The sequence below is a fragment of the Dipodomys merriami genome, unplaced genomic scaffold (assembly GCF_024711535.1).
Source record: "Dipodomys merriami isolate MVZ:Mamm:240054 unplaced genomic scaffold, mDipMer1.0.p SCAF_4, whole genome shotgun sequence".
NCBI lineage: Eukaryota > Metazoa > Chordata > Mammalia > Rodentia > Heteromyidae > Dipodomys > Dipodomys merriami.
Genome location: NW_027205603.1, coordinates 7,977,248 through 8,003,773, shown reverse-complemented (window position 1 = coordinate 8,003,773; position 26,526 = coordinate 7,977,248). Strand labels below are relative to the sequence as shown.

The 26,526-nt window shown below is 40.8% G+C and overlaps 1 protein-coding gene across 8 annotated transcripts in view; it reads right to left on the bottom strand.

Annotated features, from left to right (window-relative positions):
• Cacnb2 (calcium voltage-gated channel auxiliary subunit beta 2) overlaps positions 1–26,526 on the bottom strand; it is a 308,080-nt gene that overhangs the window by 192,269 nt on the left and 89,285 nt on the right. The window contains exon 1 of one of the 8 annotated variants that reach the window (XM_069990463.1): positions 13,792–14,856. The exons of the other annotated variants lie outside the window; for them this stretch is intronic. Within the exon in view, the coding sequence (XP_069846564.1) occupies positions 13,792–13,839 (48 nt within the window). The 5' untranslated portion in view covers positions 13,840–14,856. Of the gene's footprint in view, positions 1–13,791; positions 14,857–26,526 lie in introns of those variants that run through there. 8 annotated transcript variants of the gene reach the window in all.

Here is a 26,526-nt window from a genome sequence, read left to right as displayed (position 1 = left end):
TCACCTTTTTAAAGGGATTTTCAGTGTCTTTTCTGGAGGAAAGAGCACTAAGAAGTAATAGATACAGTCTGAAGATTTGTAAAATATTTTCCTTATCCTTTTCAGCTACGTCTACTGCTGAAATTTATTTTCCTCCAGATAAGTACACAGGCCAATTGATTTGAGGCAGATGTACTGCAAGGTGTTGAAAATTGCCCACAGACAATAAAGGGTCGCTCTCTATTTCTTTCCAAAGCCTCCACCATTATTTAACAGTTGGAGATTAGTAGGACCTCTCAAAGAATGAGACTCGCTGGAATTCAGATAGCCCAACCGTATCTTTCATTTAAGACCCCGGAGCTATCTGTGCCCAGATGCGTGGTTCCAACAAGATGACATGAACTACATCTTACAACAAAGACTGTCTCTTGAAAAGTATTCAGTATTGTTAGTTGAGCTCTTTCCTCAGTATGTTCTAAGTGTTTCTTTATTCAATTCTTCAATCTTCTCATGCTATTCAATGTTGTAATTCAACAAATTGCTAATGCCTCTGGAATACATTTGAATGTAATTCTTACTGCCATTACTAGTTCCTTAAATCATTTCAAATAATTTAAATATCTATTAAGCTCTTACTCTCCATAAATTTTAACCAAGTGCTAATCCATTTTTTTACAATTCTGGATTTTTCCTTACAAAGTATATCGCTATTAGTTACTTTTTCCATAATTTCTATTTATGTAATTGAAGAGCTTAACACTTTACTTTCTAAGTTAATTTTAACCACGGAAGAACAATGGTATATTTGAAAAGTCATATCCTGTCCTTTGCATGTGCAAAGAATATCTATATTTTGTGGCTACCTAGAATCTATGTTCATTTTTTTTCTAGAAAGAACACTTAGAATTTTCTTTGGGATATTCTCCTCCTCTGTCTCCTGGTGGGTATGAGAGTCAGTCAGCTAGCCTTACTCTATGTGGCCTAGGGAAAAGATCATGCTGGGTCACTCTGATCCTCTCTCCCAGAAATTGGAACCTTTAGCAACTCGATACCACTTCACCTGAGGCAAAGTGACTTCCTCAGAGGAAGGGCTCTACAACCCAGCCAGAGCCCCTCAAGTCCAGATTCTCAGGACCACCCATCCCAACTCCAGACCACCTTCAGCTCAGCTCTCCCCCTGACCGAGGGACTACAAACAACAAAGAGCATCAAAAATCACAGAGATTACTAAAGATATACCCAGAATGTATATACCTGGCAGGCTCTGTGAGATTGGAGAGTTGTTGGGAGGGGGGGGGGGATCTGCATTTCATTCACTCATTCATTCATCGATCCATTCACAAACATCCATGGGGAATCTAATGCTAGAGACATTAAGAATACATGGAGAAACATGGCTATAAACCACCAACGAATTTCATGTATTTAAAAGAGGTAAATTCTATCATGTATCACCCAAACAATAAATGAGCTATCCTCTATAAAGCTCTAAACAGTGATTAGTAATACAGAGGCGTTTAAGCTGGGGAAAGAAACAAGCAGGAAAATTTCACATTTTCCTGTAAGTCATGGTTGTTATTATTGTTCAATGCTGGATATTGAACCCAGGGCCTGGCATATGTTTGAGCAAGTGCTCTACTCAGTTACAACCCAGCCCTAAGTAGATTCTTTTTAAACTCCTGCCACTCTAGAGAAAAAGATTGTGTTCTGACCCATCCCCTTGAATAATGATCACTCAATTTCATTGTCTCTCTGTCCCAAAGAAAGAAACTGACTAAGGGAGATGACCACCGAGAAGTCAGTGAGGCATTTGGGAGATGTTTCACAGAGCCAGTGACACAGTTACCAACCCTCCCCTCCAAAAACAAAGAAAAAAGAAATGTGGTACAAGTCAGAAACTGCAGGAAGCTCAATGCTTTTGCAATGACAATGAAGAAGTTCCTTCCCACCCACTCCGAACTCTTTCTTACAGGTTTGTTGTTTGGAAATCCGAGTAGATTGTATACATTATTTATTCCTCATGTAGGCAGAAGGAGAATTGTGGTATGCACACAACAAAGGTGCAAGGAAGAATAAAAACCAACAAACAAAAAAGGAGGCCACTTTTCATGATTCCAGCAGAAGACAATTGGCTCTTGCCTCAATGAAATAGCCAGGGAGAGAACACACACCTAGGAGGCCTGCTCAATGGGAAGCAGATCTATTCAGCAGAAAGGTCATCCTGGGATTGAAGGTTCTCTACACCAACACAAAAGGCTGTACTGTACCTGAGCTTGAGCTGGAAAGGGGGTGAGGATGATTGACACATCTCCTAAAATTAAAGCGAACTACTAGCATTATTCATGGTACAGATATAAGGGCAGCTTTTTTTGTTGATGTTTTGATCAGATATGGGGCTTGAACTCAGGACCTGGGGTGTTGTCCCTGAGCCTCTTTGTGCTGAAGGCTAGCACTTCACCACTTGAGCCACCGCACCACTTCCAGTTTTCAAGTGGTTAATTATAGATAAGAGTCTCACAGAGACTTTTCTGCCTAGGCTGGCTTCCAACCTCGATGTTCAGATCTTAGCCTCCTGAATAGGCATGAACCACTGGTACCTGATTAGGGCAGCTTTCTAATACATGGCATTGTCAAAGCCTTTAACTCAAGGACTTCTATAATCTGATGTTGTTTTATTTTATTTTATTTTTTTTTTGTCGGTCGTGGGGCTTGAACTCTGGGCCTGGGCGCTGTCCCTCAGCTCTTCAGCTCAAGGCGAGCGCTCTACCACTTGAGCTACAGCGCCACTTCCTGTTGTTTTATTTTTAAATGACCGTGCTTAAAGATACATCAAAATATTTTTGCTTTTAAACATACTTACCCACTATTAACCACTATTTTTAAATAAAAGTTATTTTGTGGTTTGTAGTGAATTTCATCATGCAAATCAAAGCTAAGCTATCGTCTATACTTGAGTAGCTCTCTGTTATGGGTAAATAAACAGATCCTTGCTTGAAATCTTTGAAAGCAATACACAAACTATAAAGAGTGAGGAATTGGGCCAATTTACTCAACACAGTAAACTCATTACCCAGTTTCAAACTCTAGCCACAAAATTTCTTGTCTTCTTTTCAAATGGTTCAAACAAAGGAACCAAATTTTCAACTATCACAAAGTGAAATGTGTTTATAAACAAAAGTACATAACCAATTTTACATATATAATGAAAATTTCATGTTATAATTTGATAATATCTCTCCAGCATTAGCTTTATATTTATCCAAAAGTCTGTCTCTTGAGACTGCATAGGAGAGTGTGCATTGTGACTAGACAAACAATGAAAAAGGATTGAAAGCTGGGTTTGGTAGTTCTAGCCTGTAATCTCATTGCTTAGAGGCAGAGGCAGTAAGATCATGAGTTCAAGGCCAGCCTAGACTATACAGAAAAACTATTTCAAAAGAGAGTGACAGAAAGAGCAGGGAGGAAGTGAGGGAGGGAAGAAGAGAGGAAGGAGGGAGGAAATATAGACTTCAAAGGAATTGTAGATGTTTAAAGGAATAATTAGGATAATTACAGCCAAAGATTTTATAGGCAAGAAACAGGAACATTGAACCAAGTTTGGGCAACTGCCTTTACTGAGGTGCAGTGAAAAGTAAGCTCTGGATGTTGAGAAATTGTCATCATCATGCCATTCAGTGCCACGGTGCCTTCTGGCGAAAGTGCTAAGGGTTAACTAAGGTCATGGGGGTACACAGTGGCTTGGTCAAAAAGGATCTGATAGCATGCTAGGCAGATTGTACCAGTAGTCTCCGAAAATGGGAATCCATGGAGAAACAACATTACATTGTGGGGAAAGTCACAAGGGTATCTACTATGTGGAGAATGAAAAGTAATATGAAGGCACAGGTCAAGAGGTTGTTTCTCTAGGTTAGACAGATGGAAGACAGAGATCACATCCAGAGATTACCAGTCGTGAGTGACAGGATCTGAGAATATATAGGAAGGACACTGACTGTTTCTGGAGTAGACAAGTGAATACACAAAGACATCTTTTACTCCCACCAGCAAGGTAGGAAGAAATATGGAAGGTGAGTGGAGAGTGAACAGAGGATGATTGAGAGGACTGAACTCAGACTTGTACCTGTGGAGTCCCAAATAGAGACACTGGAAGCTTTGGGGAAGGTACATTTACAGCTACACTCCCAAGAAAGGTCTAAAGAGGACATAGAAGTCTGTTAGGTATCTGTACTTACATTGAGTTAGTTTCCCTTCCATTTCCCCAGCCAATACTCCTACACCTACTTTGTCAGGTTTTTCTTCAACATTCTTTAAGCAAACCAATCATAGCCAGGAAATGCAGAGATCAAATGCAGAAGAGAAGAAATAGGTAGAAGGTGTGGGCAACAACTGTGGGCATCACTGGGCTGCCCCAGGTGAAGAGTCTTTCCAGATACTGGAATAGGGCCATCAGCAACAGATAAGGAGTATCTGACCACCTTCACTTGCATATGTCTTAGTGAGGTAAGATAGGACTCCGTGGCTAATCACAAATTAATGGAAACATTTCTCATGATGAAGTACATTCATCTGCTCTCTGTTTACTTAGTAAAAGAGCTAATAACAAAGGTATGGAAAAGTGCCAATAAACTTAATAGGCTCTGATCACCCTCTAGGGGACAGGATCTTAGCAAAGCCCATCAAAGGATTTGACCCTGACACACTCCTGGTCAGATCTGCATACAGTATCCTACGAGGGACAAAACTAAAGAAGGCCAGACCTGGCCCTTCTGTATTTTGATTATCCATGTTGATTTGTTCATTTCTCAACCAACAGCTCCCCCAACTTATGGGTTATTTCAACTCATTTCAAGTTTTATTTCTATACAAATATAAATAAATGTACATTTTATGAGTAGAAATTATTTTAACTTACTATAAAATGTAACTTCAATGTTAATATTAAAATCATAAATATGTAGATATTTAATATATTCCTATATATTTCTATGCTTAAAATATTTCTATTTAAGTATAAAAACACCTGAGAATTGCCATTATATACTTCAGAGAAATGGCAGAGGGTTGATTGAATTTTTTTTTTTTTGTCAGTAGTGGGGCTCAAACTCTGGGTATGGGTCTATCCCTGAGCTTTTCAGCTCAAGACAAGCACTCTACCACTTGAGCCACAGTGCCACTTCTAGTATTCTGGTGGTTTATTGGAGATAAGAGTCTCATGGACTAGGCTGGGAATGTGGCTTAGTGGTACATTGCTTGCCTACTATTCGTGAAGCCCTGGGTTCGATTCCCTAGTACCACATAAACAGAAAAAGCCGGAAGTGGCATTGTGGCTCATGTGGTAGAGTGTTAGCCTTGAGCAAAAGAAGTTCAGGGACAGTGCTCAGGCTCTGAGTTCAAGCTCTAGGACTAACAACAACAACAAAAAGTCTCATGGACTTTCCTGCCTGGGCTGGCTTTGAACCATTCTCAGATCTCAGATCTCAGATCCTCAGATCTCAGCCTCCTGAGTAGCTGGGACTATAGGCCATGAGCCACCAGCACCTGACAATTTTAAGGCGCATGTAAAATACTGCAAACACAAAAGGTAGCTATCATAAAATATTGAATGACAGAGACATTCATGGATTCTACATCCATGAGCTATGCATACATTGGCAGAGCCTTCTAAACCACTCTATGTGCAAATACCAATATAGACAAACACATGTAAAGAAAACATGATCACACTATATACACTGTGTTGCACCTTAAATTTTATCTAGGACTCAGAATTTAAGCTCCAGTCCTTGTCAGTTTATACTAATGTAGCTTTTCTGAAATCTTGACTGCCTACATTCTACTCCCTAATGTAGGGAGATACCATTTCTTCCTAATAACAGAGACATTTGTTGTCAGCCACATCTTTAAAAAAATCTTTAAGGAGTTGTACAAAGAGGTTTCAATTGAATCACATACAAGGCATCTTGATCAGTGTCAGCCCTTCCATCATTCTCCCTCAATCTCTACTAAATCCACCTCAAGTGACTTGCTTCATTTTTACCTATGTATGTAGAATATTATGACTGCATTCATAGACCCTTCCCCTCCATTCTTCTGTCCCCCCCTCCCTTTGACCCCTCAGACAAAATATGTTTCAGCTTCCTGATATTCTACTTTTTCTGGTCTGTGTGTGCCAGTCCTGGGGCTTGAACTCAGGTCTTGGGCACTGTCTCTGAGCTTTTTGTGCTCAAGACTAGTGCTCTATCACTTGTGCCACAGTTCCATTTCTGGCATGATTTTGGTGCTTAATTGAAGAGTTTATGGACTTTTTTGCCCAGGCTGGCTTCAAACCACAATCCTCAGAACTCAGCCTCTTGAGAAAGCTAGGATTATAGTCATGAGCTACAGGCACCTTCTTAGTATTCATTTTTTAACCCCATCTTAATTTCTAATACACTTATATTTCTACCACAAGCCTAGGCCTCTGTGAATTTTTAACTTCTCAGAAGAGCTCTGAGCAAAGAACAGGTGCTCAGTAATTGCTTCGTGAAGAGACAGCTTCGTGGAGGTCAGCCTTTATAGGTGCTTCCTAAGCAGCAACGATCCTTCTAGAATCAATCAACACTACACAGCACGGGAGAAGGTGCTCAGATGCAGGGATGGGTGGGAATGACATCAATTAAAACAGGTCACACTTGAGTACTTATAATATGCCAATGGCTTATGTAGTTTAATGCACGTAATATTCACAGACATCCTGAGGAAGATTCCAATAGAAACAAACACAGACGGATGGACAACTTGTCCAAGATTCTCCAGTATGCAGTCTGGGCCCTCCCAAAGAGTCTATGCTCGCTTTTCATGTAAACTTGTCCTGCCCAGAGCAAGGGAAAGCAACAAGTAACCCCTAAGAGGCAAGCCGAAGAAGATCCATCCAGGACTCCTGGACAGTCACCATCCAGCTCATTCCTTACACACTCACAGAGCTGTTGGCTTAATTTCATTTTGCAGAGGGAAGCTTACAACCAAAGCACATTTCAAAGGTCTAAAAAGAGTAAGTAGTATTTCCTTTTCTTTACCTTTCCTCCCTCCGCGTGCACGCGTGCGTGTGCATGTGCGTGTGCGTGTGTGTGCGTGTGTGTGTGTGTGTTCGTTCCTGGGGCTTGGACTCAGGGCCTGAGCACTGTCCCTGAGCTTTATTGCTCAACGCTAGTGCTCTACCACCTTGAGCCACAGTTCCATGTCTGGCTTTTTGTGTGCTTAATGGGAAATGAGTCTCAAAGACTTTCCTGCTCTAGCTGGCTTTGAAAGGTGATCCTCAGATCTCAGCCTCCTGAGCAGGTAGCATTACAGTTGTGAGCCAGTAGCACCTTGCTAGTAGTATTTTGGTTATACAATAGTTAAAAGTACTTAAATATGTCACTTATTTCAGAAGTTATAGTCTACTTCTTTGATATGGCATATATCTTCTTAAGGATTTCTCATGTCCTTGAAAGATGAGTATGAATTGGAAAGAAATAAAAATTTAGAGCCTTAATGATGGCATGAAAATTTGAAGGGTCAAAGTAAGGATTTCAACACGGTCAAAGTCAAATGCTATAAAAAACTCACACAGTCCCAAATGGGAAAAGTCAGCAGTCTCTCATATGTGAATTTGACTTTATAATCACAGGTCTTAAAAGTCAAATTTTATCCCGAAGGACATCATAGAATATATCTGGAAAATCTCCACTCATTTAAAGTATATTGTATATACTTTATATTAGTTTCTCTGTATTTATATGCAAAGGATAGCACATATAGTTTAAAGGACAATTCTGATTTTTGAAAAAGCATGAATTATGAGTGAAAAACTACAATTTGAGAGTGTATACTACTTCACACCTGGTACTTCAATACTTCAAGTTCAGTAAGAATTGGTTTTTATAACTTAAAAGAGCCACAGAATTTACACATTATCTGATTATAATCCTGTCATTGAAACAGAAATATATTCAAAGCAAGATGATCAAGAAGAAGAAAAAGCTTGACTGCCAGCTGGTCCATATCAGACAGTTACCAGCCATTTCTCTCTCTTCCAGCTGTGCTATACTCCTTGTTATGGTTCTGGGTTCTGTGGTTTCATGCTGCTGGCTTTTGAAAAAGAACTATTTATCAGGTACTATATAAGTGCTGACAAGCCATTTTAACTCTCAAAACAGATCTTCATTATCTTAACTGTAGAGGATACTGATCAGACTCCAAAAAGAGAGAAGAAGTGAAAATATCAGTAATGAAATGAAAATATTAAGATTCAAGCCCAGGTCGAGTCTAATTCTATAGTCTAATCATATCTTTTAATATATCATCCTGTGTCCCATTCTTTTATGGTGCTAATCCTCAGTTGATTTTCCCCTTGTCAGTTCTCTGTGGAACAAAATTGCCCCTAAAGATGGATAACTCAATAGAAAAACAAAGAAGACCTTGACTAGACACTGTACAAAGGAGGATGGCCACATGGCCATCAAACATACAGGCAGGTGTTTTGATTCATTCTTCATTAGGGAAATGCAAAATGCAACTATAGTGAGATACTTGTACTTAGACTAGCTAAAACCAAGCATAGGGAAGGCACAGCTAGTAGAGATATAAACTAATCAAGCCTTTTGGGAGTCTCTTTGCCAATTTATCAACTTAAAATGAACTTAGGTATACTATACCCTATGACGTGATAATTTCATTTATATCTAACACAAATGCACACATAAACACTCAATGTCACAACTGTCATTAGCCATGTTACATGAGCCCCAAAGTGGAAAGTACCCAAATGCCCATCAAGGGTGAATGGATAATCCATTCATGGTTTAGTCACACATGGAATATTATAAAACCATGAAAAAAAGTTACAACTACCACTACATCCAAGATTAACTCATATGGGTTAATTTCATAAAAGGATGAGCAACTCGTGGTAGGTAAAACCAAAGTATAGTTTATGAGTGCATCCTTATAGAATTCGGAAATAGGAAAATCAAATGCATGATGTGGGAAGTCAGACTAATGGGTTTCTGGGGGAGAGGAAAAGGGAAGAAGGGTGGTTTCCATTGGGAGGGAGATTAAGCATGCTGACCAGGTGAGGCCTGAATTCTTGATCTGGGTCCTGATCACACAGGAGTGGTCCACCTGAGGAGGAGGATTCTTCAAGCCTCACACAGTCTTTCTACAATCACTCTACCACATGTTGGTCTATAGGTCAAACCACCTTAATCCTTCAAGCCAAAGTTCAAAAAAATGTTTGGAATTTGGAAGAGCTCCAGTTTTTTAGACTAAGCCTGCTCAACCAGAAAGGTCTATGCCTATGTTCCAGATTCTAAAGGACTCAAGAATTGGAAACATTTCTGGTCCATAGCATTTCAGATAAAGGATATTCATCTTGTGCATGTGTCTCTGACACCACAGAGGACTGAGTCCATGGCTCCTTGTGACTGCCAAAATTCAATGATGCTCAAGTCCCTTATATATAAAAAAGTTGGCATAGCACTTGCATTTAATACATCTCTCCCACAAATATAGTCATCTCTAGATGTTGTAATTCCTAATACAATGTAAATAGTTGTTAGAGTAAATTGCAAGAAGAAATGTCTGTGCACATCCACTACAGATGGCATTTTTTCCCCAAAATATTTTCCATTCACAGTTGGTTGAATCTACAGAGGAGGAATTCATGGATATAGAAGACCAACTGGGTCTCACTAGAAAGTTCAGGGAAAAAAAAAAAAGAGTGTCAATCTTCCTGAAGCATGGGCCTGTCAAGATGTTAAAGTGTGTTACAGAATGCACAGAGAACTTGCTGTGTTTATATATCTTCTAAAGTTAAGAATATTTTCCTAGCTGGTAGAGTTTTTTCATGTCATTTAAGACTATTTAGGTAAACAGAGAAATGACTATTAAGATATAAAGCAGGGTTCTCAATGATTTCTGGGTATAAACGAAATAATGAAACCTAGATCACAAAAGCAACCATGTGAGAAACAGATTTCTGCATTGAATCTTACGCAGGAAGACAGGAGAAAAACATAGGAGTCTCTATGTAGACCCAACTTAGCATATGGAGGCGATGTTAAATAGGCCAAAGTAAGTCAGTTCAGGAAAAGCAACAGCTTACTGTAATCCTTCTGTACATCACCTTTATAATAATTTTTTAAAAAAGAAAGTAACAGCTATGAAAGATGCCCTGTAGTGGATGAATGGATCAAAAAAAATATGCTACATACACACACACACACACACACACACACACACGAATTCTACCCAACCATTACTAAGAATGATATTGTACCATAAGAAAATGGAAAGATGTGGAACAAATTATATTAAGTAAGCCAGACCCAAAGGAAACAGGTTGCATAGTTTCCCTCATGTGTGGTAACCAGAATGCGCCTATAAATCTACAAGTAAACACACTGGATGGTACAAGACAAAAAATATACTAGGACATGAGACTAAAGGAGGATATTCTTAGGACAGGAACATAAAGGCTCAATAGCTATATGCATCTGACCATATAAAATAATATTTATCAAAAAGAACTCCAGGAAATGGAAACAAGAGGCTTTTTTTTCTTACTTTGTTGCTCTTTTTGTGTTCATTTCCTTTTGTTTTGCTTGTTTGTTATCTGTTTAGAGGAGGGTCAGAGGGAGCACAAAAATGGTGGGACCAAGTGAACAGATGCAGCAGTGCTATTCAGTAGACACTAATTTGAAAATGAACCGTACAACTTGTGGGTGGGAAAGGGAGGGGAAAAACTGGGAGAGAGCAAGGGAAGAGGTGACACTGTTCAAAAAGAAGTGTATTGTTTATCTGACTTATGTAACTGTTACCCCTCTGTACATCACCTTTACAATAACAATAAATTAACAAAATAAAACAAAAGGTCCAATCCTAGAAAGGAAAAGCAAGATCACCTGCACGTAATAGCTCTGGAAACCCACGTAACTCAAATTCCTTCAGAAAGACAGTATTAGAGTAGGAGGGATCTTGAAGGGGGCTGTGGTACTTTAAAAAAAAAAAGGCAAAAATCTAGTAGGATATTGATACACTCACACACATACAGAGTCATACATCACTTAATAATGGGCATGCTGTCTGAAAACTGTATCATTAGGCAATTGTGTAGTCATCTGAATACCAGAGAACGTATAAACGAAGACAACCACATCGCTAGGCATTATAATCCGAATGGGTTCCTGTCATATAGGCAGCCTGTCATTGACTGAAATGTAGTTATGAAGTTCATGGCTGTATTTATGCCATCTTGTTTGTATATTCATTCTACCTACCTACCTGTCTGTCTGTCTGTCTGTCTGTCTGTGTCTTTCTTTCTAATCTCTGTATCTCTACCTAATCTATCTATGCATTTACATTTAAGTACTGGCATGACCAGAATCATCAATACTTTCAAATTAACAATAGATCTGAGAAAGGACAGCAGGACAGTCTGTCTGATGGGACAAGAGCCAACCACTAGCACCACAACTCAACCATAGACCTAGGACTGTCCTTTTCTCTATCATTGACATGATTAGTAAGTAGCCTCCAGATCTCTTAGCTTTGGAGCAAAATTAGGACTTATGTACAGCTGGCTCTATACTCAAAGTAGCCCTGTTTTCCTTAGCAAACAAACTATATACATACTTAGAGTAGCTGCTTTTCCTCCAAGGAAATGTGTTTCAGATCGCCTATTTCCAGGCCTCTGAGTGGCCATCGGGAAGTGAGATTGTCAAGACAGGGTAAAACAGCTACAGGTGGGTAACAGGTTACCCACCAGCTCCAAGCCAGCTCTTCAAGGTTAGCAAAATAAAGAAAAATGTATCTCTACTGACAGAGGCTTCTTTTCTCTGTAAAAAATATTTGTGCTGTACATTTTGTGGTTCCTTACAGAGTAAAATATTGTTTGAAATTAGTAGATGAACCAAATCTGCATACTTTTTAGTTAAGAACCCAATCTGGAAATTATATCATTTCTTCTTGTTTACATATTTAACACAGGAGCCAGAACAAATAGAATATAAATGATCGCCTTGAGACCGTATTTCAGAAATCCCCTATCCAAATCAGCAAACATAGCCACAGAGTTGTTCTCATTCCCTACAGAAAAAGACACAGAATTGCATTAAGCTACAGAATTCTGACTGTACAATCCCATGGGAATAATGGTTTTTAATTTCATGCCATCTTAATTTCCAATTTAAGATAGTCTTTCTGTGGATGATTTTTACACATCAAGAGTTGGTAGCACATATTCCCAAAGATGATGTTAAAAGGCATTTGTTCTTCTCTTGGAGAAGAGAAACATCAGTCTCTGCAGATGTTCTTTTTAAAACTCCCGATCACCTCATCACAATATATATTCTCCACGTATCAACTGTTGCTTTCAAAAGACAAATAAGACTGAAGATGTAACAATGACAAAAAAAAAAAAACCTTTTCATTAAGGAGGTCTTTAAAGGATCTGATAGATCTGATAAAAATATATTTAACCCTCCCCCAAGCTCGCCATCCTGGCCTCCAACTTTTACTATTTACATCCTGTCCAATTTTTGACCTTGTTGGTCCTGGAAAATAACTCCTAAATCTCATCTACTGACCCATTTTCCAAGGTCACAGATTTAGTCACATTAGAACCTGAAGAACTGATTTGCTTTGTCAATTTTGCTGCTTGTTTGCAGCCAGGAATCTCAAATCAGTGTCAAAGGATTCAGTACTGCAGTCTGGCCAGCCTGCCTAAAGCTCCTATTCCCTTTAACAGCATTCCCTGTAACAAAAAAAAAAAAAGGTGCTGAAGGCCAAAGGGGCGTGAAAATAAAGCAAAGTGGTTTCCCAGAGCCAGTCAGTGAGTATACTGCACAGTCTCCTTCAATTAGCCTCCAATCATTTCTGAATAGTGATACCTCTGCATTTGTGCAAGCCTGCCTTGGAGAATTTAATACTCAGACAGCCATTTTGCAAAAGAAAAAGAAGAAGAAGAAAAAGAAGAAGAAGAAGAAGAAAAAGAAGAAGAAGAAGAAGAAGAAGAAGGAGAAGAAGAAGAAGAAGAAGGAGAAGAAGAAGAAGAAGAAGAAGAAGAAGAAGAAGAAGAAGAAGAAGAAGAAGAAGAAGAAGAAGAAGAAGAAGGAGAAGAGGAGGAGGAGGAGGAGGAGGAGGGGGAGGGGAAGGAGGAGGGGGAGGGGAAGGAGGAGGGGGAGGAGGAGGGGGAGGAGGAGACAACCAACTCCCCCCCCCCCCCCACACACACACATTATATCAGTGCAAATAGTCACAGGATGATGAAGCCGTTGTAAATGCTGGCATTATGGTAAAGCTGTGTCATCCATCCAATGATTATCATCTGCTACTTTTCTGAAGCTGTTCAAGATAGGATTTAATCTCAGCCTCTGGGGCTCTGAATGTGACATACTCCCTAGTATTTATCTCTAGAGCAAAGCATTTTCTTTTCGGTGCCAGAATCCACATATGAAAACAGGACTACACTAAGTGAAAGAGAATAGCAACTGGTTTCAGCACATACAGCTATGGGCGAGCTCTCAGATCAATCGCTGAGCCAGTTATTTGCAACCTGATTAGCGTAATAGAGCACCAAAGCAGACAACAACATCTCTGGAAGGAAGGGGGAAAAATAATCTCAGAAATCTCTCCGGAGATCTCAGGTGCCTTGAAAAGCTCATGCCACCAATGATCGATTGTCTGCTTGGTTCAGCACGGGGATTAAAGCATCTGAAAGAAACAACATACACCAGACAGATACAAAGGACATTTACAGCTGCTAGGCATGATTGTACAGCAAAAGAAACTTACATAGGACACCCGTGCTCGCCTGCGATGTACCAGCCCGCAGCACTGCATGAAGAGGAGGCAGAATGCAGTTGGCGTGTGGCTTCACCGAGCTGGGCTGTGCCTGGTCGTCTGGTCACAGCCACTATCCATTTCTTCCCACCTTCCACTCCCAGGTACAAGGCATGAGCAACTCAACCCTTAGCTTCTGCCTTCTAGGTAGTTGCTACAAAAACCATTTTCCATAAGCATGCCAAACTTTGTTTTCTGTCTCTCTCTCTTCTTCTTTTTTTTTTTTTCCTCTTCTCCCTCCCCACCAGGTAATATGAGACTTGATTCTTCAGGGGGTTTGCTTATTGGCAAAAATCTACAAAAAGTAGCATTGCTGTTCTTGTAGGAACTCCTGCGAACTCAGGATTTTGACTGCCCAGATCATCCAGGTTTCTGAGCCACATTTGCACAGGAGCCATGCTCAAGTCAGGAGATTTTCAAACATCAGACAGGCTTGCATTTTCCCCCAACCTCACAGTCTGCTGCTTCGAGAGGAGGAGGCCTATGCCGGCCTGCTGCTGTTTTATTGACTGCTGGAGAAAGCTGCTGCTCCTGCTTGCTGCCTGTGACTGCCTTCCCCACGATGCACACGCGGCCACAGGCATCCTTGATTCACTGTTAGCTCTGTCACATTTTGGGCAAAGCTGATTTGTTATTGCTCCCTCCTCCCCTTCGGCTGAAAAAAATGACTGAGCCCTACACTTGCATTCACGGTGGTGGATTCCCAGGACTACAGAGCCGCCCTCCACACTGTCAGAAGCTTCGTCCTGCAGTATGTATTTCACAGGCATTGTAAGAAGGATTTTGTTGGTTGTGGCTAAGGACCTGACTCACCCCATCACTGCGGCTACACCGTCATTTTGTGTGTGTGTGTGTGTGTGTGGTTTTTTTTTTTTTTTTTTGCTGGCAGCCAAAGGCTCATTTTCTACATGGAAGCACGTTAAGTAAGCACAACGCTGGCAAGCAAAATTTGATCAGCATCAGACCTCATTAATTAATTAGATGATATATCACCTTTGATGGAAGACCCAGGCAGCAACACAAGGCTACTGTCCCAGTCTGAGTACTTCCAAGTCAATATTCCTTGCGAGCTATTCTGTAGATGATTCCCTAAAGACACAGTTTGCAGAGCCTGAACTGGTCCTGACATTCGTCTTCCAAAGCAAGGTACATAACGCACTGTTGCACCTAAAAAGGTGAATCATTGATGCACTGGGGGCTCAGCTACTAATCTGGATTATATCAACTGTTCTAATAAGCAATGATTCACATAACCTTTAAACGTGCTATAGATATTGATCCATAGTTTCCCCTCACGCCCAATTCCCTCTGCATACTGCTGCCACTTAAGAAGCTGTATTAATTATTTCCTGCTATACCTTACTATCAAGCCACTATCACCATCTTTAGACCCATGGAAAATGAGAGCCTGTTAATTCAACATTTTACCAGTATTTTCTGTAGAGCCTATAATTTAAAGTAACAATTCTGTTTACTATTATTATATTATTATTACTTATTGCTACTACTCCTGCTAGGTACCACTAAGACCTGAAAAAATCATCTCTTCTTTAATAAAGCCTTCTAGTTTGACTAGTAAAGTGACCAATCCACAAAGTAGTTACATGTTTTGCCTACTGGTAACATAGCATGAGTATAATTAATGGTATAATTACATGATTTTCATAGTCTGTAAAAATTCCGTAACTTCCCACAATTCGGAAACTCCTAAGACAATGAAGAGAAAATAAGAATGCCTTTATGATTAAGTCTGAGACCTAAAGTAAAATAAAAATTCTCAGTTGCAATTCAAATTGACTTTTGGACTATTTCCTGGTTGGAGAGGGGAATTAACACTTTCTGTACAAGATAGACAATTTTAAAATTTTTTCATGAAAATATAGTACTGTAAGAAAACAAAATTCAAGTCCAAATTTTTCCTTAGGCCCATACACTACACATTTAACGAAATAACTGAATAGGAAGAAAGAATAAGAACTCCAAGTGAGAAGAGGAGAGAGACAGTGGAGAAATGATCTAGCTGTTTTTTGTTTGCCTTTGTTTGTGTGTGCGTATACTAGTCCTGGGGCTTGAACTCAGGGCCTGGGCTCTGTCCTTAACATTTTTGCTTAAGGTTGGTACTCTACCACTTGAGCCAAAGCTCCATTTCTGGTTTTTTTTTTTTTTTTTTTTTTTTTGGTGGTTAATGAGAGAGAAGATTCTCACAGACTTTCTTGCTTGGGCTGTCTTTGAACCTTGATCCTTAGATCTCGGCCTCCTAAATAACAAGGATTACAGGTGTGAGCCAGTGCCCAGATTTTCTTTGTTCTGAATTTGATTTGGAGTTCACTTTTTTTTTTAATGAGCAATGATGTTTTTAACACAATTCCCAAGTTCATTAGAGATTCCACCCACCTTGTTATATTCAAGAACCCATGAAAGAATACCAGGCCTTCACTAGTGGGATCTGACAAACATTTAATCAATTCTTATTTGCTCAGCCCTTTGTGGAAGAGCTGAGGGTATGAAATGAGTAAAGCAGAGTCCATATGAGACTCTAGGCTCTTTTTTTTTATTTTGTATTTTCTGGTGCTAGTACTAGAGCTTGAACTCAAAAGCCTGGGCACTGTCCCTTAGTTGTTTTTGTTCAAGGCTGGTGCTCTACCACTTGAGTGACAGCTCTAGTTTGTTTTTTGCTAGTTATAGTATAGTCTTATGGACTTTCCACAGATCTCAGCCTCCTGAGTAGCAAGGATTGCATGTGTGAACCACTGGCATCCTATAAGCTCTGAGTTTTGTTTTTCATTTAGACAGTGCCTCACTGTATAGCCCAGGCTGGCCTCAAACTTGTATCCTTTGGCTTCTGCCTTCCAGAGGGCTGGTATTAAAGTTGTGTGCCACCCTGCCCAGCCCCCCCCCTCCACACACAGAGTGAATAAAGTCAATATTAATTATCCCTGGAAAAACACTACAGGGTTTCACTGACGTGGGTATCCTGAGCTAGCCATTGCAGCACAGACAGAACTGCATGCAGCGGAAAAGAAAGGGAGAAAGACTCCCAGAATCAGTGCAGCAAGTTTAAAAGCAGACAACATTCAGAATATTCACAAAATCGTGTCTGTTTATATACAACGTACAAGAAGAATGCATGTAGATGAAATATTTATGTTATATTTCTGGCTGTATCCAAAGTCTTCAAACTAAGCTTAGTACTCCTTCAAGCTTAGTCCTTACCCATGTGTACACCTCTAGCACTTAGCACAATAAATGGCCTGGCTGTTTATTCACTTATTTTTTTAATCTATGTCCTATGTTCTGATAACAGAAATTGGATATATGCCTGTGGGGCTAAGATAAACTCCTCAGTCTCCTTTGTAACTTGGATGCTCTTGTGACTGGGTTCTGAACTGTGGGACAGAAGCAGAAATGACATGGGCTCTTAGAGGGACGAGATGATGCCTTCCCCTTTCTCTTCCCCACTGGCCTGAGCTCGATACATCACTGGCAGCTGGAATGGCCATTTAGGAAGAGAACGTGAACACAGCAGGAAGTTAGGAGGACCCAAGTCTCTGGGCTGGAGAGCTGTCATATTATTCCTTCAACTAAACAGTCAAGTCCTCTGTAACAATGAGGAATCAGACAAAGGAAAGGGTGAAGACATAGAAGCTAATAGAGGGGTGGTGGCCAGAAGCTGGGAGGGAGCTGGTCTGGAAAAACATGAAACAATCTGTACTAAGGTGTAATCAGATGGCACCAAGAAATTCTAGAATGTTGTTGCACAACACGGTGAATATGGGTAATAATTACAGGGCATATATTTCAAAAATCCAAAAGAGACAATTTTGAGTATCTTTAGTATAAACAAATTATAATTTTTAAGTATAAACTAATTTTAATGTAAATGATAAATACTTTAATATAAACCAATGAGAGGACAGAGCTATTTAACCTGATTTATACATGATACAACGTACACATGTTTGAAAATATCAGGTGGTATGATAGTTGATTGTGATATAAAATGTTTACTCTTTCGTTGTTATTATGGAGTGGTACACAAAGGGGTTGCAATTCAATGCGTAATAGCTTGGGAATTGTCCCTGCATTTTTTTTTTTTTTTGTCACAGCTTGACACACAGTTCCACTGCCAGATTTTTGGTGGTTAATTGAAAATAAGCATCTCATGGCCTTTTCCTATAGTTTTGAAGCTGGCTTCAAACCACCACCTCAGATCTCAGTCTCCTGAATAAACATTCTTTCTCATACTGGATAAATACTGTCCAAAAATACATGTCGTAATTTTTTGTAAAATCCAGATTAAAATACAGAATAATAGCTACAGCCAGGCGTAGTGGTGCATGCCTGTAATCCTACATCCTACTTGCTTGGAAAGTATAAGTAGGAGAATCATGGTCCAGGCAAAGTTAGTGACTGTATCTCAAAGCCTAAAGGCTAAAGGATTGTGACTCAAATGATAGGACCCTTTTCCTAACGAGTACCAGGCCCTGCCTCAGTCCAATCCTTAGGATTGGAGAAAAGAAAAAAAAATAACAGCCAAAATATACTGACTCATAATTTTCAGTCCCACAGGATGACGAACATTTCACATACACAATGCTCATGAGAATGCAGGAAGATAGGATCTGCTTTTCTCCCCAGTTCAGGAATGAAGGAACTACAGGCATCCCTGAGAGCTGGGTAATCTGCCCAAATCAGGGGCAGAGTCAGGACTTCCTGATTACCCCCCAAGGCCTTAAACACCTTCCTCTACTCTTGGATCAGGTACAAATTAATTTTCCAAGAAGTACAAGAAAGTGATGTATTCATGAATCCGAGCATCCAGTGGCCTTTCCCCACCCTAGGCTGCAGTCTGCCTTCCAAGTCGCCCTCATCTTCTGCGAAGCCCAATTGAATCTCCCTCCTCTGCCTTTCTTGCAAAGTCTCCAATTTTACCAATTAGAAAACTTATTCTGTGTCACCCAGCATTTCAACTATGTTAATCATACCTTGACTATATATAGGAGCTCACTGACACAAGTGAAATTATTTAAGACCAGATTTAATCTATTCCTGTCACCCACCTTGTTGGAGAACTTAAAAGCAATTTGCAAGAATGCATTGAAAGAAAACTGTGTTTCAGCAGGTGAAGAATAAAGAAGGATTAAAGAACAAAAGGAAGATGGAGGAACAAGATGGAGGTAGTAATGAGGCTTGAGAGGCATCCCATAATAGCCAATGAGCTTCCTCCAAGGAAGCCATGAATTTGGCTCTAAGCTTTCTAGCAGCCAAGTCAAAAAGGGAAAGTCGGTCAGTTACATAATTTACTGGCCATAAGCTTAAAATAAACCCAATGTTCAGAAGTACCACTCGGCTTGGCACTCACAGCGGACACTGAATTCTCCTGAAGCCCCATAAAAAGGAACATCGTGTAAGGCACAAACAGCATCCTGACGGGAAATGCCACTGTGGGGTTCAAAGAGAGGCTTCTCAGAGGATGCCTGACCTTCAGATGATGTTAAATGTCTCCCAGCAGAGCAATGTGCAATAAAATACTCTGGGGCGGAGTAAGGGAGAAAGGGGCCACCCCAGGTACTTAACTCCTGACAGACTTGGCCTGACTCAAGAAGAACAGAACACAAGAACAGAAAGAGCTAATGCGTGTAGATACAGAACTGGGCAAGCAGGGATGACAACGTCGTTGGTCATCCCTGGCTTAACCTCCACAAACCAACCAACACACCTGAGAATAGCTCCTTAGTTCATGTCATATAATGCATAGACAGCAGACACTGCGTCTGCGCACAGAGCTGTTGAATTCCAAAGCACACACTCCCTCTTGTACAACTCCAAGACTGGAGGCAGGGCGGACTCTGTGTCTTTGAAACCATTCCCTCAAGTATGGATTCTCATCAGCGAGCTTCTTATGAATATTAGATAGCCTTGACCTTAAAACGATTCCACCCAGACCCATATTAATTACTATCCATAAAACTGGGCAGAGAACAATAGCTGAGAACACAAAAGTGAAAGCCATCCCACTACCTCTTACGGCCAAGATCCAACTGTTCCCAATAGGTTCCAGAGAGGGGGGAGAAAGAGGAGGGAAGATGGCTACAGTGCGCAGACACTATGGGAGTCAGAACACACCTGGAAGGCAGGTAGAGTGTAAGCAGATAATACTGGGCCTTTGGATGAGTAAGGGTTTAAGACAGTGGACATGGGAAAAGGGAAATGAAGAAAACCAAAGATACATTTTTGCCAAGTTCAGAAACAAGACACCTTGGCCAGCTGGTTCTACACTTGGCTCCTATGGTGGTCCCATGTTTCTGGATTACTTAGATCCGTCTGGCTGAATGGCTTTCTACATTCCAAATAAACAACTTCAAAAGAGATGATAAAGCAGAGCAGGTTTAGTGACCGAAGGAAGGCAGGAGAACAGATGCTAAGACCATCAAACACGAATCCACCTATGTGTCACCTCGTTCAATGAGATAATTTTCACATTTTTGGAAGTATTTTTGGAGGACTACACATCAAAATGAGAAAGTACACTGAGTGTGTATGTCTGCATGCAGGCATTTTAGGAGAAACAGAATTGCAATAAAATGACCGATTTCTCTATTAGAGATATCCCAAATCCCTTAGTGAACTGTCTAAAAGAAAATAGCACATTGTGGCAGGTAGGCCTATTATCTCATCTTCCTTTAATGTGTTTTTGTTTTTAGCATGTCATCTCTCGAGAGGACAACATATACTATTCTTCTCTAACCTAACAGGAAAGTCAGTGCCCTGAGATCAATTTAATTATTTTAGAGGCCGAAAGAATGTTTGGATGCAGTTCAGGATGGCTAGGTACTTCTTATAGAGTGTCAGGTGGATAATGAAGAATAAAGGAGAATTAGTCAAGGGTGAAGAAAATACACAGGATATATTAATGAGTAAAGGTTTCTATTGTTTGGCCAGAAACAATGGCTCATACCTGTAATCCCAAATATTCAGAAATTTGGAAGGGTAGCGCTTTGAAGCCAGCCTAGGCAAAATAGTAAGACCCGTCTCAACCAATAAGCTGGGCATAGTAGCATGCACATGATCATGTGAATGGTGTACATTGGATCATATTTTAGGCTGCCCAAGCAAAAATGCAGGACCTTATTTGAAAAATAACGAAAGCAAATAAATAAATAAAGCAAAAAGAGCCTGAGATTTGGCTCAAATGTTAGATCACCTGCTAGACAAATGTGAGATCAAACTCTATTATTGCTAACAAGAGTTCTACATAATCCCAAACTATATTTTCTTGGAATAATGCAAGAAAACATTCATCAGGACCTTATTTTTTATATGGCATTTTTAATTGAAAATATGCTGAAACTTTCATGGAATGATTTCCCAAGTGCCAGATTTCATAGTACATTTCTATTTTCCTATAACCTCAAGGCTCATACTAGTATTTTGACATTGTTGGATCCTTTTCAAAACATGCAGTTAATACACAGTGGGGTTTTCAGAGTGGTTGCTTGGTTTAAATAAGTGAATGAATAAATACTTTTAAATAGTCCTTGACATTGAATATACCAGGATGGTGTTCCAACATCAACAATAGTAAACAAAATAAATTTAGTGGAGATAAGAATCTCATTAGACAAAATAATGCAAAAGAGGAAGAAAAAAATAGTTACTTATAGTTTAAAAATCAAATAGGCAGAAATGAACTGACAAAGAATTTTTAAAAAGGAAAACAAAACTGATAAGTTAGTCCACAGGGGAATTTTTTTTAAAATTAAGACAATTAGCTATGCATTTGTCTAATGGAGAGTCTCCTGAATTAAGGAAAATAGATAAAAATCTTGGTGTAGGGGGGAATGTAAAGATGGTTAAAGGTTAAAAAATATGTCCTTAGAGATACAAATAATAAACTGGGGTTCACAGGCTAAGATAAGCTCAAAATTCTGTCTTCAATTACATTCTGAGAAAATAATATATATTTGTTAATTTTTCTATTTTATCCAACAAATACACAATTTAACAACTTTTGCTGCCTACCTGAGCACCAATGGCTCACTCCTGTAATCCTAGCTGAAATTGGAGGATCACAATTCAAAGCCAACCTAGGCAGGAAAGTCCGTGTGACTCTTATCTCCAATTAATCACCAGAAAACCAGAAGTGGAGCTGCGGTTCAAAGTGGTATAGTGCTAGCCTAGAGAATAAAAGCTCAGGGGTGTGCTGTGTGTTCAAGCCCCAGGACTGACAAGACCAAAAAAAAAAAAAAAAAAGCTGGAAATGGAGCTGTGATTTAATTGGTAGGATTAATGGGAGATTTGGGCCAAAAAGCCTGGGGACAGTGCCCAGCCCCAAAGATCAAACCCAAGTACCATGTGCACACGCACACACGCACACACACGAAAAGCTTGTGCTTCCAATGGACAGAGGCCAACAATAAATAAATGTACAAATATTTTTAAATACCAGCATGCACTTTTTTTCTGGTTGTTCATTGGGCTTGAACTCTAGGCCTGGCCCTGTACCTCAGCTCTTCAGCTCAAGGCTAGCACTCTGCCACTTGAGCCACAGTGCCACTTCCAGCCTTTTCTGTTTCTGTGGCGCTGAGGAATCGAACCCAGGGCCTCATGCATGCCAGGCAAGCACTCTACCGCTGAGCCACCTTCCCAGCTCCCAACATGCACTTTTCCCCCCAGCATTTTGTGGAGGAGGAGAAGGATAGCCTTCTATCTTATGTAAAGTGGGCAGGGGAAATCTTTTTGCAAAGTGTAGAGCACAAGAATGTAAAGGAATGACATCTGGGACCAAGGGGAAGAAATACCTCAGCAAATGCACTGTGGTAGAACCCACGGTCAGCAGGTGCCTGCAGACAGAGCCCACTGAGTGGCCAGGGGATCATTCAGGTTCATGAGGTCGCTGTGAGGAATGGCCTCTGCTCTATAGATGAGGGAAACACTGGAGAGCTGTGGATATGACACACAGTGACATGCAGGCTGACGCACGGAGCTAATGAGGACAAAGAGCTCACTTCTGTCTACCAGTGGGTAGATTTAATGGTGGCAGTAAAAGGAAGGTCTTTTCAAAAAGCTGCTATTTTCTCCAATGAAATTAAGCTCAGAAAGTCTTGATCTAAAACATTCGTGGGAGAAAAACATATTGAAAAGCACTTGGGTTCAGGGTATATTTTTAAAGGCAGAAGTGAAAGAATGCACCAGTAAATGCATACTGTGTGGAGGAGAAAGAAAGGAGCCATGCCACGAGAAGAATTGGGGGCCGGAGAGCACAGATGGGGACAGGGCAGCCAGGGCTGCTCCATTTCCTAAAAGGAATGCTTACAAAAGAGTACATTCGGAGGAGAAAACTTTCAGCACATAAATGGAAGGACAAAGGGTGAACAAATGCAGCAGTGGCACTCACTAGACACTATGTGGAAGATGAACTATACAACTGTGGGGGGGGGAATGAGAGGGAAAAACTGGGGAGAGAGAGACACAGAGAGAGAGACAGACAGACAGACAGACAGAGAAAGAGAGAGAGAGAGAGAGAGAGGGAGAGAGGGAGAGAGGGGGGAGAGAAAGAGAGGGAAGGGGTAACACTTGTTCCAAAAAGAAATGTACTCTTTACCTGACTTACAAAACCACAACTCCACCGTTGTAATATATAACCTTTATAGTAACTATTTAAGAAGATGAACACTTTAAGGGAGGGTATCAATTTTGAGAAAGCTGTATGCCATCATTGTAACAATGTCTACGAGGCATCTTCTAAGAGCTAAAAGGAGATCTGAGGGACTCACTATGTCCAAATAAGAGGGGAAGGATCTAGCAAAGGCATGACTGATGAGAGAAGTTAAAAAATGCAGAATGGCCAGGTAAAAGTGGCTTCTTTTATACCCACTTAACAGATGAAAACACCAAACAGAGAAGTTCAGCAATTTGATTATGCAGCCAGGAAAACAGAGCAAGCAGGTCAATTCTAGGCAGTATGAACAGAAGGTTGGTGTTCAGCCCTGCTCTAGTATGAATAGTCTCTTCCTCCCCTCCCCAAACCATGCCTCCAGCCTCTCTGTGTGTTGGTTATTTTCAAAGTAGGGTCTTGTCTTGATGTTCTGGCCACTTGGGCTGTGATGTTGCTACTTCTGTCTGCTGGGGATGACAACAGGTACACAACTGCACACAGCCATTGTTCTTGCTCCATATCAGACGCTTGCAACCACACCGGGCCTCTAGCTGAGATGGAGTCTCATGAACTTGTCTGCCATCCACAAATGATTACTGTTCTCTGCCTCCCAAGAGGCCAAGGTAACAAGCATGAGCCATCATGCTCAGCTTATAGTTGGAATTTTAAATGTGCCCTAAAGGCCCATGTATTGAAGGCTTTGTCTCCAGGTTGCTACTGGCAGATAATGAGACCTAAAATAGTAAACGGGAGGCTTTGAGATCTGTGATGAAAGAGAATGGTACCCCAATCTCTTTTTCTTCCCCTCTCTTTTGCTTCCTGGCCTTGAAGGGAAAAAAATAATTTTGCTCTGTAATATGTACCTGCTCTGGGAAGCTGCCTTACCACAGGCCCAAAACAAATGACACCAACTGATCACAGAAAGAAAGCTCTAAAATGGGAGCCCACATAGACCTTTTCACTTTATAAGTTGATTTCCTCAAGTAATTTGTTATAATGGAAAGCTGATTAAGATGCACTGTTGTGAGTCACACAATCCTTCATCTGAAGCTTCTTCGGTGAGGGGCTTGAACCTAGGACTTATCTCTGGAAGAGCCCCAGAAGGATGGGGGCTCTGAGCCACTGAGAGCTTCCCCACTGGTAACCTAGCCAACAAAGCAGAGCAAGAGGAGAAATGTTTCTGAACAGTTGTGCACAGGTCCAAGCAATTGCTTTTTCTTTCTCTGCAGCCCTTCCCCAATGATACTTTTAGATGGTTTTCCAAACCTTGCTTAATATGGATACTAGGTCAAGTTCAAAGCAATGCCAGAATTAGAGGGGGAAAAAAAAAGAGCCAGGCACTAGTAGCTCACACCTGTCATCCTAGTTACTCAGGAGGCTGAGATCTAAGGATCACAGTTCAAAGCCAGCCCCAGCAGGAAAGTTCATGAGATTCCAATCTCCAATTAATTAATCCAGAAACAGCTGGAAGTGAAGCTGTAACTTCAAGTGGTAGAGCTCTAGCCTTGAGCAGAAGAGCTCAGGGACAGCGCCCAGGCCATGAGTTCAAGCCCCACAACCAACAAAGAAAAAAGAAAAAGAAAAGGTGTTCTACAGAAAAACAGAGCAACACTTCCTCCCTGATACCCTACCTTCCCAGGGTTCCAGATTCCAATCCTCTGATAACAGGCACACAACTGCACACAGCCATGGTCTTTCCTCTAATAGTTGGAGTAACAGACACTCTGCAGAATATCATAATCTGCCCTTGGGGCCCCTCACTGCAGAGAAGAAGGCCTAGCCGCAGCTGTAACACCTCACTTCTTTCTGATGCACAGGTCCTCCCGTGGTCCATGGTCACCTCAAAAAGGCCAAACACCGAGGGCCTAATTTGGGGGCAAAAATATAGACCCAATGTAACTCCATCCTAGACACACACACACGCTCATATACACAGACACACACAGACACACACACACACACACACACACACACACACACACACAGAGATACAGACACACACACAGACACACAGACACACACAGACACACACACAGACACACACAGAGACACACACACACACACATACACACAGACACACACACACACACACATTTACTGCACATCAAGTGTCTGGATTCTTTCCTAGAGCTGCTTAATGGCTTAGAGCAACAGAGATCGACTCTTCCAGCTGGAAGCTCTAAAGCCCAGCGTGGATTTCTCTGGGTCACAGTCAACAGTGAGGAGGGCATCACCCCTCCCCCCACCCCGCCGACCCCCCAGATATGCTTGGGACATAGCAATTCTCTTGCCTCACCCAGGCTTTTGAGTCTGCCGCATTCCTTGGCTCACGGCCTCTTCCCATCTGCAAAGCTATCAGTCATGTCCCTTGCAACTCTGCCTCTGCAGTCACAATGCTGATCCTCCTCTCTCCCTTTTCTGACCTTAGAGACTTCAGGTTACACTCGGAATACCTGGCCGATACAGAACCCGCTTCCCAACTCAAGATCTCCCACTTAGGTCATAACTGCAAAACCCTATCCAGGGAATGAGTGACACGGGGACATTATTCAGCTCTGTGTCTGGATTAAAGGTAGCTCCCCATCAAACCCTCAGATACCTCAAGTCCTCTTAACACCCAGCTGGCAAAAGAATCCAAAAGGCTGCTCAGAAATTTGAAACAAAGGAAATAGAAATTTTGGGGAGGGGTGTGACTATGCACATCAGTCTTCTACAGACAGGATTATATACATTATATAATTATGTTATATAAGAGTGTAATATATATGTTAGCTATATTATGTAAGTATTATATAGTATCATATTTTGACTTTTCAAAGAGAGGTTATGTTGCACACATTGTATCTTTCAGGGATCCTGATGGGGCAGACATAGAGGAGTAGAGAAATGACTCTCTTTTAGTTTCAAAGTGATTTTTTTTCTTTGTTCAAAGATGAAATTTCGATGTCTACCATTCATTGTGGAGTTCAGTGATCTTATTCTACATGAATCGCAGCAAAGAAACCAGACATCCGTGGGCTCCAAAATGG